Source organism: Hyla sarda, chromosome 5 (genome assembly GCF_029499605.1).
Source record: "Hyla sarda isolate aHylSar1 chromosome 5, aHylSar1.hap1, whole genome shotgun sequence".
In the NCBI taxonomy this organism is placed as follows: domain Eukaryota; kingdom Metazoa; phylum Chordata; class Amphibia; order Anura; family Hylidae; genus Hyla; species Hyla sarda.
This window is the reverse complement of record NC_079193.1, coordinates 190,804,432-190,820,332: the sequence shown is the minus strand read 5'-3', so window position 1 is coordinate 190,820,332 and position 15,901 is coordinate 190,804,432. Positions and strand designations below refer to the sequence as shown.

Here is a 15,901-nt window from a genome sequence, read left to right as displayed (position 1 = left end):
GCTCAGAATGGAAACCATTCGATCAGTCATTAGCATCCTGAACCCTCAAGATCTAATGTTCACGACTTGTATCGACTTAAAGGATGCCTACCTTCATGTCCCTATCTATCCTGCGCACAAGAGGTTCTTAAGGGTTGTGCAAAAATAGCCCAAACCTCAGGGATAGTAATAAAAAATAAAAAAAGACTGTGCTTCAATTAAACAGATATTTTATTAGATGTATAAGATTTTAATTGCGTATATTCCTCACACAGGGCCCTTATGGTAGGAAAAATAAATATGCAGTGATAAAATCAATGCAAAAAATTGACCGTACAAAACATACAGTGAATTACTAAATTCAGCTATGTCCAGATTCTAAACAGTCTGTGTATGGTGAAATAATGTTGGTTGAATGTCCATAAAAGTTATTGCAGCAGTGATTAAATATTATCCGTTCCTGGTGATGGTATCGTGCAGTGATGTTTAAGTCCATGCCATGCTCCCGCTGGTTAGTAAGTGCTGGCAGGCGCTGAATGTGGCTGGTCCTGACTGCGCTGGACCCAATGTTTTGCCACACAGTAACACTCCTTGTGGCAGCGGCATCTGACGTCAGCCAGGGAGGTGATAAAATATTAAGGGTTGCTGTCACCATAAAAGGTATGGTAAGGCACCTTCAGTTTGCTGTCTTGCCCTTTGGGATCACTTCCGCTCTCCACACTGTCACAAAGGTGGTGGCTCCGGTTGTTGCTGCTCTCAGACTAAAAGGTCTAGAGATCATTCCCTTTCTAGACGACTGGCTTCTAAAAGCTGCTACTCTAGATGTTCTACAATCTCATCTTCATCTGGCTCTGGACTTTCTCAAGCGTTTGGGCTGGATTATAAATTGGGAGAAGTCTAAGATCCTCCCTTCCAAATTCCTGGGCTTTGTAGTCAACTCCTCTCAGATGACTGCCTCTAACTCCGGAGAGAAGGAATCGTGTTATAAGAGCTGCCGAGCTTTTGATGGTTCCTCTGAGGGTTTCCATCAGAACTCAGATGAAGATGTTGGGTCATATGTCAGCGTCTGCAGAGGCAGTTCCATGGGCCCTATGGCATCTCTGACCACTTCAAGATCAGGTCTTGAGTGTCTGGAATTGCAACCCCAGAGGGTTGGACAGCAAGTGCTCTCTGTCTGCCCTCTCTCAGATGGTGGACGAATCTGACAGATGGGAAGTCCTTGATTCAACCTTGTAGGCTGAGGAGCCCATCTAGAGGAAATTCCTGTACAAGGAACTTGGACTCCTCAGGAGGGATTTCTCTCTTCCAACATGAGAGAGCTGAGAGCAGTTCGTCTAGCTCTCAAGCATTTTGCAACTCTTATTCTGGGGAAAGCGGTAAGAATGCGTTCAGACAACACGACTGTGGTATCTTACATCAACAGACAGGGAGGCACAAAGTCTCAGGTTCTCCTCAAGGAGACCGGACTAATTCTCTCTTGGGCAGAGACCAACCTAACCCACCTTTCAGCAGTCCATATCAAGGGAAACCTCAACATAGTTGTAGATTGTCTGAGTCACAGCCTTCCAGTCCAAGGCGAATAGTCCCTGAACTAAGACATATTCAAGAAAATAACTCTACGGTGGGGTGTGCCAGAGATATATCTCATGGCAACTCGTCTAAATGCCAAGGTGAGCAGGTTTTGCTCTCTATACAGAGAGGACAATCCTGTGGCGATAGACGATCTGTCCATTCTATGGAGGTTCAGGCCCACCTATATATTCCCTCCACTTTCCATGATACCGAAGGTCTCAGTGATTGCCATCATGCCATTTTGGCCAAAGTGGTCCTGGTTCACCCAGCTCATGCGGATGAGTCAAGGGTGTTATTGGAGGCTTCCTCCCATGCAGAACCTTGTGTCTCACAACACAGGCTCCTGCCTAGATCTGAGGAGACTCAATCTGACAACCTGGAGATTGGCAGGACCCTACTAGGTAGTGGGCATTCTTCGGAGGTCTTGAGAACTGTTGCACACTCTAGAGCAGAGTCAACTAACAAAGCCTCTAAACCCTATCTGAGTAGATGATTCAAAGAGGCAATCCGGGGGGCTTTTGTAGCCCAGGATTTAACTCCTCCTTTCTTTGTGACTGCCCATTCTACTCGGGCAGTTGCTACCTCTTTTGCTGAGAGAAAAGCAGTTCCTCTGGAACAAATTTGCGCTGCTGCCTCCTGGAGCACGCATAATAAGTTTATTAATCATTACAGGGTTAATGCCAGATGTTCGGAAGAGTTGGCCTTTGGGCAATCCATCCTAAGTGCCGCTTTCCTTAGTCCCTCCTTTTTGTACTTGTTCCTTGCTAAGTCCCCACTTGTGCTGCTGGTTAGGACGACAGGGAAACATTAATTTTTAACATAAATTTGTTTTCCCTTAGTTCTAACAGCAGCACACAATTTCCCTCCCTTATTTATTTATTTTCTTCTTGTTATTAAGCAACATGGCCTTAGGGAGGGGGCCTTATATAGGGGGTGTAATTTATTTTAATTACTTGGGCTAGGTAAAACAAGTAGGGAAAACAAATTTATAAGTATTCAGACTCTTTACTCAGCTCTTAGTTGAAGCCCCTTTGGCAGCAATTACAGCCTCCAGTCTTCTTGGGTATGATGTTGGGCTACACGATATGGGAAAAATGTGTGATTGCAATTATGGAGGAAAATATTGCGATTTTGATTTGTAATTTTGATATAATAAACAGATGGTGTAATCCTCACATTTCATATCCAATACTCTTATTTCATATAGCCAAGCCCTCCTTAATTTCATGTTCATTGATTGAACATAAAATGGAGGAATAGGATATGAATTTGGGAGAAATTCGCTTAATTTCTCCTCCGCGTTTCATGTGCATGGTATAGTCTAGTCTGCCCACTCTCCGGCACTGTTGCATTTCTCTATGGTGCAGCACAGCCGCATTGGAGGGAGCACTGGGAGTAAGTGACCTCCTTTAAAGGGGTACTCCACTGGCCATCGTAACATTTAGTTCCAAATGCTGTGTGTGCTGCGAGGGTCTGCCACGACCCCTCATGATGTTAAGCCCACCCCCTTAATGAAAGTCTATGGGAGGGGGTGTGACGGACTCAACTTTTGGGGCGGGGGTTAATTCTACAAAGTGATATAAAAAAATTCAATATGCTTAAATTTTCCTCCTCTGACCCCTAGCGAATCGAATCTGATGAATCCGAATTCATTACGAATTTCAGGAAAAATACCCTTGTGATATCACAGCCCTATATAATTGGCAGCCATCTTGCAGCCAGTCACTGCAGCGTTCTAATGCAGAGAGAGAGGGACAGAGCAGTATGTGTTGCACAGAAAAACATTTTTACAGCAGCGATTCACCTAAAGCCCAAATCCATCCTAGAAGCACTGATAGATAGGGAAGGGAGAGAGATTGAGAGAGAGAGTGCAATTTTGGGTGTATTACAGCAGTGATTCACCTCAAGGCCAAATCCAGCCTAGCAGCACTGATAGGGAAGGGAGAGAGATTGAGAGAAAGTGCAATTTTGGGTGTAGTACACAGCGACTGTGTGCTGCAGCACTGGTGTGTACAACAACTAAAAAGCTAATAGTAGCCAGCCAGTTAGGGTGATCAGAGCACTAAAAGCCATTTTCACCTGCTATTAGTGCATAATACAGGTTGCGTAGCGGAGCATATTGTCCTCTATTAAGTGTAACCTGTGCGTACATAGGTGGTGTTCCATTTTGTTTCTGTTAAAGTCTTAAGGGCCTAGTTACTGTGAAAGGCCAGCCAAAAGTACACACCTGCTGCTGTTCTAGACAAATACTGTTTTAAGCATAGTGGAGCAAATTGTACTCCCCTCATAAGTGCATACCACGTACGTACATCTACGTGGTGTACCAATTTGTTCCTGTTATATTCCTAAAGACCTAATTACTGTGAAAGGCCAGCCAAAAGTACACACCTGCTGCTGTTCTAGATAAATACTGTTTTAAGTGTAGTGGAGCGTATTGTACTCCCCTCATAAGTGCATACCTAATACATACATCTAAGTGGTTTACCATTTTGTTCCTGTTATAGTCCAAAGGGCCTAGTTACTGGGAAAGGCCAGCCAAAAGTACACACCTGCTGGTGTTCTAGACAAATACTGTTTTAAGCATAGGGGAATGTATTGTACTCCCCTCATAAGTGCATACCACTAACGTACATTTAAGTGGTGTACCATTTTGTTCCTGTTAAAGTCTTAAGGGCCTAGCTACTGTGAAAGGCCAGCCAAAAGTACACACCTGCTGGTATTGTAGACAAATACTGTTTTAAGCGTAGTGGAGGGTATTGTCCATCCCTCATATACGCACTAAGTATGTCAGGCAGAGAAGTGTCAGGACGTGCACAGAGTAGTGGCAGAGGCCTAAATTCACCAGGCCCAGGCAGAGGTCGCAGCAGACTAGGGGCGAGTGGCAGCAGGAGTCACAGCGAGAGGCCTGAACTCCCGGTATCAGCTGGCAGTCGTGTCTCGACCAGCAACCCATCTGCCGTCATTGATTGGTTAACACGGTCATTCACTTCATCCCAAGTGACATCTGACACCCCCAATCAACAGTCGGTGGGTTCCTCAAACACAGACGCTTACAATGGACCATACATTGTTCCCTTCCACCTTTTAGAGGTCTTTGCATCACATCAATACTTGGTGGTGTAGGTTGCACATGGTGTTTGTTGCACACCTTTCCTTTTGTTTGATTTCCCCACAATTTTGTGTACATTTATTTTATCCTAAGAATTTTATTAAAGGGTACCTCTCATCAAATAAACTTTTGATATATTATAGATTAATGTATGCAGAATAACTTTACAATTGCATGTTATTAAAAAATAAGTTTCTTTCTATTTAATTTTCCACTTTGAAGAAATGACCACTAGGGGTCTCCCTACCAGCCTGTTTGGCTGTGAACAAAGCAGGCTGGCAGCTCTGAGTGTTTAGGACTCCAGCATGAGTCAGAAATGCTTGCTGACAGGACTGATCGGGAAAAATACAATAGAAAGAAGCATATTTTTCATTAACATGCTATTGGAAAGTTATTCAACATTCAATAATCTAAAATATATGTTGAATAACTTTCCAATAGCATGTTAATGAAAAATATGCTTCTTTCTATTGTATTTTTCCCGATCAGTCCTGTCAGCAAGCATTTCTGACTCATGCTGGAGTCCTAAACACTCAGAGCTGCCAGCCTGCTTTGTTCACAGCCTGTTTTTCAAAAAGTTTTTTTGATGAGAGGTACCCTTTAAAAGTTTAGTTTTACGAAATCCATATCCTCAATACTTCCTTGTGCACACTAACACTTTTACAAAAGTGCTTACCTGCCTCAGCTATTATTCTGATCCTGCCACCCGCCTGATGTCACACATCTGATGCCAAGTTTTCCTTTTTTCATCTCCTTTTTTTACACTAACATTGCATGTTCATGTAGCCCCGTTTTTTTTCATTACTACAAGGGTATAGTGAGAAAAAGCCCCCCCCCCCCCAAAAAAAAAATTGTAGCCCAATTTTTCTCGCATATGGAAATACCTCAAATGTTGACATAAAGTGCTCTGCAGGCTCACAATATGGGTCAAGAGGGAAAGAGCAACTGTGGGATTTTGGAAAGCAAATTTTGCTGTCATGGTTTTTGTGGGACACATTTAATTTAGGAAGCCCCCATGGTGCCAGAGCAGCAAAAAAAAAAAAAAAAAAAAATCCACATGGCACACTATTTGGGAAACTACACCCCTCAGGGAACGTAACAAGGGGTACAGTGAGCCTTAACAACTCACAGGTGTTTGAGGGGTTTGCATTGAACTTGGACGAGAAAATGAAACATTTGATTTTCACACTAAAATGATGGTGCTACTCCAAATTTTTTCTTTTTCACATGGTGTAATAGGAGAAAATGGACCCCAAAAATTTAAGCCCAATATCCGATTAAGAAAACGCCCCATATGTGGACGTAAATTGCTCTGCTGGCGCACTACAGGTCTCAGAACAGAAGGAGTGCCATTGGACATTTGAAGAGAGAATTTACACTTACAAATGTGCACTTACAAATCTCCCATGGTGCCAGAACAGCAGAAACCCACCACATGTGACATCATTTTGGAAACTACATCCCTTAAGGAACATAACAAGGGTTACAGTGAGTACTTAAACCTCACAGGTTTTTTGAACAGTGGGCCGTAAAAGTGAAGATTTTTATTTTTAACACTAAAATGATGGTGTTAATCCAAATTTTTCATTTTCACATGGTGTAATAGGAGAAAATGGACACCAAAATTTGAAGCCCAATTTCTCCAGATTAAGAAAACGCCCCATATGTGGACGTAAAGTGCTCTGCTGGCGCACTACAGGTCTCAGAATAGAAGGAGCGCCATTGGACTTTTGGAGAGAGAATTTAGCTGGAATTGAAGTCAAGGGAAATGTGTGTTTACAAACCTCCCATGGTGCCAGAACAGCAAAAACTCCCCCACATGTGACACCATTTTTGAAACTACACCCCTCAAGGGTTACAGTACTTACACCTTACATGTTTTTTGAACAGTGGGCCGTAAAAGTGAAAAATTTGATTTTTCACACTATATTGATAGTGTTACCCCAAATGTTTTATTTTCACATGGGGTATTAGGGGAAAAGGCCCCCAAAATTTGTAGTGCAATTTCGTCTGAGAAAGAAAATACCCCATATGTGGATGTAAAGTGCTCTGCGGGTGCACTGCAATGCTCAGAATAGAAGGAGCACCATTGGGCTTTTGGAGTTAAAAGTTTGTTGGAATTGAAGTCGGAGGCCATGTACGTTTACACTGCAATGGTCGAGGATCTAGCATAAAATCTAAAAAAAAAAACCTGGCAAGCGACCACAATTTTGAAACTACACCTCTCAAAGAAGGTAACAAGGGGGATAGTGAGTACTTACACCTCACAGGTTTTTTTGAACAGTGGACCGTAAATTGAAAAATGTGATATTTTTACACTAAAATGCTGGGGTTACCCAATTTCTAACATTTTCTCAAGTGGTAATGGGAGAAATTGGGTTACAAATTTTGGAGGGCTTTTATCCCTGACTATGGAAATACATCCACATATGGGGTAACGTGCTGGGCGGGCGCTCAACAAGGCTCAGAAGACATAGAGGTCTGTTTGCATTTGACGCCTATGGCATATCAGTAGCTGACGGTTACATACATTCAGAGGAAGATGCAAAAAAGAAACACCCACATGTGACACCATTACAGAAATAGGGCTAAAGAGGACATTTTGAATGCACAGGTGTTTCCTAAATTTATTTTCCAGGAATGGATGAAGGGTAGCTTTTGAAAATTGCAATTTTTAGCTTGTGCGCTGCTTCATCATTCTGTGAACAACCAACATGTGACTCCGAATTGGTTGCCTGGAAATAAGACATAGCTCATGAGGGAGAACTCTTCGCATTTGAGGCCAATGTTTCTTACTGACCTAACTAACAGTTACATACATTCAGAGGAAAATTCAAGAAAGGAACACCCACATGTGAGCCTATTACAAACAGTACATCCCGTAGGGAAGGTGTATAGGGGGGAAATGGACATTTGGAACAGACGGGTGTTCCCTAAATTTATTTTGCAGGAATGGATGATGTAGTTTGGGGAAAATGAAAATGGCAATTTTTCCAAAATGATGACCCAGAGTATAGCCAACAGTAAAAATGATGCCCACCCCGGGGGGATAGGTGTGTGGAGGGGATAGGTCGGGAGGCCTCTTTGATTTTTCCGGACTGTCCCACAAGCGACCGTGGATCTGGCGGCGAGGGATTTGAACAGATGGATACTATTATAAAAGTAATCCACGTAAAGGTGGTAACCCTTTTCTAGCAATGGGTGCAAAAGGCCCCAACCGATTTTCCTGCTAACACCCAGAGTGGGGGGACATTCTGGGTGTTTAATATGGGAATCTCATCCCTCATACACCATAAACTTGCAAGTGTACTCTGAGGTACTCTCGTAAAGTTTATACATCTTCACGCCATACCTCGCCCGCTTGGATGGGATGTATTGCCGGAAGCTGAGTATCCCCTTAAAGCTGATGAGAGATTCATCAATAGAGACCTCCCTTACAGGGACATAGGCCTCCTAAATTTGGCCCCGAAGTGATTGATGACAGGCTTGATTTTATACAAGCGGTAATATGCAGGATCACTTTGGGGGGGGGGGGGGACATGCCGCATTATCAGCATAATGCAAACATTTCTGAATGGCCTTGAACCGGAGACGGGTCATGGCCATTCTGTAGAGTGGGGTCCGGTAGAGGACATCCCCACTCCAGTACTGCCTGACCTTGTTTTTTTTAACTAGGCCCATATGCAGCACGAGGCCCCAAAATGTCCTCATTTCGGCAGCATGGACGGCATGCCATTCATTGGGTCTAGCTAAAATGAAGCCTGGGTCTGTGGCGACGAACTGTTGGGTGTACAGATTCGTCTGGTCAACCCTTGGATTCACAAAGTCGTCACTAAAAACAAAACTAAGTCCATTTCTGTGAACCTGTCACAGACAAGTTCTCTGGTAGGGGGTACCAGTGAACTTTGCTGGGGGGGGGGGGTTGACTAGTACAAACGCCAGGGGGACTCGTACTAGCATGGGGCACAGGGTCAGAAGCAGAGGAGGTTTGCGGCCTCGCATGGCGGCATCTCCGCCGCCTTGGTGGCTCATCATCACTAGATGATGAGGAGGACTAGGAAGAAATAAGGAAGGTGGGGTCTTCCTCACCCTCACTGGCATTTTCAGTGTCGGAGGAAAGTAAGGCATATGCCTCCTCCGTTGATAACGCCCTGTGGGCCATTTCCCTACTCTAATGGGGGCAGGTGTATGTGTGTGTGTGGGAGGGAAAACTTTATTAGTGTGTGTGGTGTGTGCTTTACTTCTTGCCCTACCCTAACCCACACCCTCCACCTAACTAAACAAAAATATAAAAATATAAAATAAAAAACTATACTAAAAAAAGAAAAAGACCCCAGTACAAAAAACCCACGGAAAATAAAATAAAAAATCACTAAAACGAAAAAGAAAAACCCGCCTGAACCCCCCCCCCCCCCAAAAAAAAAAAGCTGATCAGTGATAAATGGGTGGGGCAGGCCACACAAAGGTATGGTCCATCCACACAGCAATGGCCTACTTCTGGGGGCACGGACCGCCTATAGGTGCTTATAATCCCCGAAAAAGCGCCTGCACCACAAAAAAAAATGCTGATCAGTACTAGGGGACTGATCAGCGGTGGGTGGGCGATTAGCTAATGGTGGCGGGCCGCTCTTTTATACGGCCACACTATGCAAAAAAAAAAGGTCTGCGCCCAGAAAAAGGCTGGGGGCAGACCGCAGCGACACTGTAGGGCCCAGGTCCCGCAGCTAAAAGTGCTGCGGACCTGCAGTGATGGTACGCCGCAAAAAAAAAAATGATATATATTTTTTTTACCACCTAAAGCTTTCCCTGCCTAACTAAAGCTTTCCCTAATCGCTAATGTGCCAGACGGCACAAAAAGGGTGCCAGATAGCACTTTTTCTCTCTGAGGGGGGAAGATTGCAGCACAGGGCTCCGTCCTGCTCACCAGATCACAGAAGTGTGGTGGGCAGAACGGAGCAACATGCTCCTACACCCTCCTCCCCCTCTCCATAGTGCTGAGATTGGTGCAGTCAATACGACCGGCCAATCACAGCTGTCTTGGGGGATGGCAACACTGCCACCTCCCAGTAAAGTACGGAGGGTGATTGGTGGTGTTGCCGCAGATCGCTGGTCTGAATTGGCTGGCGATTTGCGGCGATTGCCGATATGAAGGGGGGGGGGGGGGTCTAGTCGGTTCTACGCTCAGGAACAGGCTGTCAAGGCATTCTGGGAGTTGTAGTTTTGCAACAGCTGGAGACACATTGGGGACTATCACTTGCAATCTTGTGACTGCAGACACTGATAAGTGCTGTGCCATAGGAGCCCATAGTACAGCATTGATCAGTGTTATCGGCACTCCATTACTACAGGCTGCTGAGGCTGCCTGCATTATTGGAGCGCTGATCAGATGAATCGCAGGCAGGAAGGAAACCTCTACCCATCCTCTCAGCTGACTGGGACCCTGCGGGTTTTGCTGGGGGTGTCCTGATCAGCTTCACTGAGCTTACCAGCATGTGTTTTTGGCATTTTAGACGCCGTAATCAATTTTGATTGTGGTGTCTAAAGGGTTAATGCCGGCCATTACATGGATTGGTGATGTTTAGCATTAGCCAGCATAAACCGAGATCAGCTCCTCAGCTTGCTTCATAGACCCGCCACATGGCTGCGCCATATATAAAAGGCGGCAAGCTGTGGTGGGGTTAAGTCACCTCCTCCCAGCACTAGGAAATGCTGGGAGGAGAAACAGTAAAACTCATGCTGGAGGTGCCGCGCTAAACGGAGGCTTAGCATACAGCCGCCGTCGGGACCGGAGGCAGGATCAGCTGCTCCAGTGTTTCACCTGAAAGTCAGCTCCTGTGCTGTAGGTCTCACTGTTTCACCTCAAAGTAGTAACTAAATAATCACAAAATTTAGCGAAGGGGCAAAATCACTACATATCGCAAAACACAATTCCAGGGATTTGATTGTGATATATTGTGCAGACCTAGTATGATGCCATAAGGTTTGCACACCTTGATTTGTGGAATTTCTGTCATTCTTCACTGAAGAGCCTCTCAAGATCTGTCAGGTTAGATGGGGAACGTCGGGCAACAGCCATTTTCAGGTCTCTCCAGAGATGTTCGATTGTGTTCTAGTCAGGGCTCTAGCTGGGCTATTCAAAGACATTCACAGAGCTGTCCTTAAACCACTCCTGTGTTGTCTTGGCTATGTGCCTAAGGTCATTAAGAGGTCCAGAGCACTCTGGATTCGGTTTTTATTAAAGAAGCATTCTTGGATTTTTATTTATCTTAGACTAGCTGAGTACCCGGCGTTGCCCGGTTTTTCCTTCCTAATCCCTGTTGGGGAGGAAAATCAACAAAGGAGGAAGCTTTTGACTTCATATCCCGTCCTCATATATTGTTGTCATATCCTGACCTCCTATCCCGACCTCCTATCCCGACCTCCTATCCTGTCCTCCTATCCCGTCCTCCTATCCTGTCCTCCTTTCCCGTCCTCATATCTTGACCTCCTTTCCCGTCCTCCTATCTCGACCTCCTTTCCCGTCCTCCTATCTCGAGCTCCTTTCCCGTCCTCCTATCTCGACCTCCTTTCCCGTCCTCCTATCCTGTCCTCCTATCCCGTCCTCCTATCCCGTCCTCCTATCCCGTCCTCCTATCCTGTCCTCCTTTCTCGTCCTCCTATCCCGTCCTCCTAGCACGTCCTCCTATCCCGTCCTTCTATCCCATCCTCCTTTCCCGTCCTCATATCTCGACCTCCTTTCCCGTCCTCCTTTCCCGTCCTCCTACCCCGTCCTCCTATCCAGTCCATCTATCCTGTCCTCCTATCCCGACCTCCTGAATATTCATAAGCGGCGCTGAGGTCAGGGCAGAAGCCCCGCCCGTGCCAGTTACAGCAATATATACACATAGAATAAAACTACAATTGCGGGCGAACGGCCGGGGCGGATCCGGGTAAGGTAGGGCTTGTTTTAATCAGCGTCTCCCGCACTATCCACCAGTACTGTGGATAGTACGGGAGAAAATATCTGACATTTTTCCTTTAAGCCCCCCCCCCTCCCCCACACCACACACACACACACACTTCATAATAATTACAGAGTCCAGTGCAAATAGGTAACAAGTCGCAAATTGCAGAACATTCTTTATACATTCTTTATACATTAAGGTGGCATGGCCCACCAAATTTACTATAATGTATGAGACAAACTGATGTAACTACAGCTAAAATTTATGTCAGCTCATAGCTAAGGCTGGGTTCACACTACGTTTTCTCCCATACGGGAGCGCATACGGCAGGGGGGAGCTAAAAGCTCGCGCTCCCGTATGTCACCGTATGTGCTCCCGTATGTCATTCATTTCAATGAGCCGACCGGAGTGAAACGTTCGGTCCGGTCGGCTCATTTTTGCGCCGTATGCGCTTTTACAACCGGACCTAAAACCGTGGTTGACCACAGTTTTAGGTCCGGTTGTAAAAGCGCATACGGCGCAAAAATGAGCCGACTGGACCGAACGTTTCACTCCGGTCGGCTCATTGAAATTAATGACATACGGGAGCGCATACGGTGACATACGGGAGCGCGAGCTTTTAGCTCCCCCCTGCCGTATGCGCTCCCGTATGGAAGAAAACGTAGTGTGAACCCAGCCTAACACAGATTTCAAGAACTGTCCCCATGGCAATGTTATCTAATCTATAGGCATCACGATATAAAGCAGGAAGAACTAATAGGCTTAAATTGTGGTAAATTTGGCATGCCGGGGTAATCCCGCCTGCTTTGTGTTAAACCTATGTGGTAAGCACTACTCATTGGGGAAGCATAGCATAGATCAGTAAAAAGTAGCAAAATCTCAACGCAAACCAGGTCTTTTTGTCAGGCACATAGACAAACTATGCCTGACAATACCGTCCCCATATAAAAATAGGTCTTTAATCCAATGCACAACTTCATCCTTATAATTCCGGACTGAACACCTTGTCTACCAGTAACATAAACCATTTCTCCATGTTTACATGTATGCTGAAACCCTTGCATGTTGAGTCCATAACTCTATGAAAAACTTTTAATTGGCTGCAAAGCCCCAGAAATGACAGCCCAAACTATGATAACTTAAAAATAAAGAAAAACAAACATACAAACAGTACAAATAAACCATGTACTGTTTAAAGCTGATTAAAGGGGTATTTCCGCATTTTAAAACGTATCCCAAATCCACAGAATAGTACAGCACTCTGACCCGGCGCTCCATACAGTAAAGAGATTTGGGGCTCTGTTATAGAGATAGCAAAGTTCAGACCTCTGGTATCAGACACTTGAAACGCTGGAATATCCCTTTAATCAATTTCTGAGAGTACGGGGGGAAGGAGGGGTCAAAGTCACATCATCATTTTAGGCAACACATTGGCCAAGTACACAGGTTAATGTGCAGTCGATAATGATAAACTATTATATTAATGCCTACATAAAAGATATGATCAGCCAATTAACTAACATTTACCTATTCATTGGTTGATCTCTGAGTCTGTTACACAGTCTATAAGGAAGGACTGCTTCCCAGCTGTAAGGAAACTACATTGAAGGTCTGCAGCTGTCAGAAAAATACTGGAACATGTTCCCAATACAGGGAAAGAAGAAAGCAGTATGGAATGTACTGAATGTATGTGATGTGTGTTAATACACAGTACAGTACCTGTTTTGTACATGGTCTTGGTCTGGGTGGGACACAGGCATCAGACTGTATCACACAAGGACTTCTAGTGACTGAAAATTCTCACTGGAAAGTGGGTGGGCAGCTCTGTGGGATGAACAGTGATTGGATGCCTTCAGCAAGAAGCTGCAGGTTGATTGGCAAGTACTGTGCATCACTCCAAATGAGGATGGGGGGCCCAGGGAGGGGACACAGGCCCGCTTCTATGCAACATGTTTGAAGTACCGGAATTTCAACTGAGAAACAGTGAGTAACTGTCACTCACTGTGTCGGCGGTGGCATGCAACAACTAAAGCAGCTGGCTGTAGTAATGGAACAGCTGCTTCAGTACAGTGATGACACCTGACGTATGGTAGCCAGCGCATCATAAGTTGATGCTGAACTCAACTTCTGAGAAGCCATCGTAAGTTATAACAATCATACGTCGAGGCCATGGTAAGTCGTGGGACCACTGTATTGCTGTATATAGTATTTTACTATTTATAAAACTGCTTACCTCGACTTCTCGACAATAAAAAATGTTTGATAATCTGAACCAAAACAAGTCCAATTAAAATGAGCGATAACAAATGATATATTCTCCATGGAGTAACAGCAAGGTACCTGAAAAAAAGAAAAGATGATGACAACATCAAAATTTGCTCCTTTATATTGTATTGCATGCACACACCATGACCCATGACATCAGGAATAGTGGCAGTATCTGAGCTGCTCTGATAGAACACTCCTTATACTGTAGTAACAAATCCAAGCATCATCGTTATACCAGATTTTAATGTATGGACCTCAATAACACAATTACATAATAAAAAAAAACAACAATATAACAGTGTATAGTGATATACCGTATTTATCGGGGTATACCATGCACCGGCCTATAACACGCACCCTCGTTTTACCAAGGATATTTGGGTAAAAAAAGTTTTTTACCCAAGTATCCTTGGTAAAATGAGGTTGCATGTGTGCATGTGTATACCCCGATACACTGTTTCTGACCCCGCAGAAGCCCCCAGGAAAGGCAGGGGGAGAGAGGGCGTCTAGAGCCCTGCTGCCGCCGCTTCTCTCCCCCTTGCTATCGGCGCCGCTGCCCCATTGCCGGGGTTGGGTCCGCGCTGCTTCTGGCTCCGGTGTGGCATCTCCTGTGTCGTTGCTATGCGCTGCGAGACGCAATGACGAGTGACGTCTTCAACGCGACGTCACTCGTCATTGCGCAGCGCATAGCAACGACGCAGGATACGTCACACCGGAGCCAGAAGCAGCGCGGACCCGACCCCGGCAACAGGTAATGGGACAGCGGCGCCGATAGCCAGGGGGAGAGAAGCGGCGACAGCAGGGCTCCAGACCCCAGGAAAGGCAGGGGGAGAGAAGCGGGCAGCAACGGCCCTTCTCCCCCTGCCTTTCCTGGGGGCTTCTGCGGGGTCAGAAAAACCGGGGATAGGGAAGGCAATGGGGCAGCGGCGCCAGCAGTCTCTGGTCCCCAGGATAGGCAGGGGCAGAGAATCGGGCAGCGGCGCCAGCAGTCTCTGGTCCCCAGGATAGGCAGGGGCAGAGAATCGGGCAGCGACGGCAGGTCTCTGGACCTGCAAAAGCCGCTGCAGTTCATTGATTTAAATCGCCCACTTTAAATCATTGAACTGCAGCGGCTTATCGGCGTATAACACGCAGATAGACTTTAGGCTAAAAATTTTAGCCTAAAAAATGTGTGTTAAACGCCGATAAATATGGTATATATATTAGGGATCGATTGATATCGTTTTTTTAGGGCCGATACCAATAATCTGTGGAGGTTAGGGCCGATAGCCGATAACTTATACCGATATTCCGGTATAAGTTATCGGCTATTTACCCCCCCCCCCCCCCCCCACCGCTGCAGATCATTGATTTAAAGCGGGCGCTTTAAATCAATGAACTGCAGCAGCTTTTGCGGTGCCATAGACCGCCGCCGCCACCCGCTTCTCTCCCCCTGCCTGTCCGGGGGTCCTGAGTCCTATCACTGCCACCGCCCCCGCTCCGCGCCCCCTACCGCTGCACCGCGTCGTACCCCCCACTGCACCGCCCCGGCCCCATTGCCTCCCCCATCCCCGGTTTTATAATTACCTGTTCCCGGGGCCCGGGGTCCACTCTACATCTGGCTCCGAGTGCGTCCTCCTGAGCTGTCACTGTGCGCACTGACGGTGACGTCACGTCGCGTCACTCGTCATTGCACACAGCGTAACGCAGGACGCAGCAGGAGCCAGAAGTAACGTTGACGCCGGGCCCTGGGAACAGGTAATTATAAAACCAGGGATGGGGAGGCAATGGGGCCGGGGCGGTGGGGGGTGCGACGCGGTGCGGCAGGTCGGTGGGGGGGGGGGTCGGTCGCGGTGCAGCGGGTCGGTGGATGGGGGGCGGTCACGGTGCGGGCGGTGCGGGGCATTATCGGCATGGTAATTGTCGATACCGATAATGTCCAAAATCGTGATTATCGGCCGATAATGTCGGCCAAACCGATAATGGGTCGATCCCTAATATATATATATATATATATATATACATATGGAAAAAATAGGTATGAATTGCG

The 15,901-nt window shown here is 46.1% G+C and overlaps 1 protein-coding gene across 2 annotated transcripts in view; it reads right to left on the bottom strand.

Moving 5' to 3' along the window:
- RETREG1 (reticulophagy regulator 1) overlaps positions 1-15,901 on the bottom strand; it is a 173,222-nt gene that overhangs the window by 130,591 nt on the left and 26,730 nt on the right. For both annotated transcript variants that reach the window (XM_056520939.1, XM_056520940.1), the window contains exon 2: positions 13,838-13,944. In XM_056520939.1, coding sequence (XP_056376914.1) covers positions 13,838-13,944 — 107 coding nt within the window. The remainder of the gene's footprint in view (positions 1-13,837; positions 13,945-15,901) is intronic.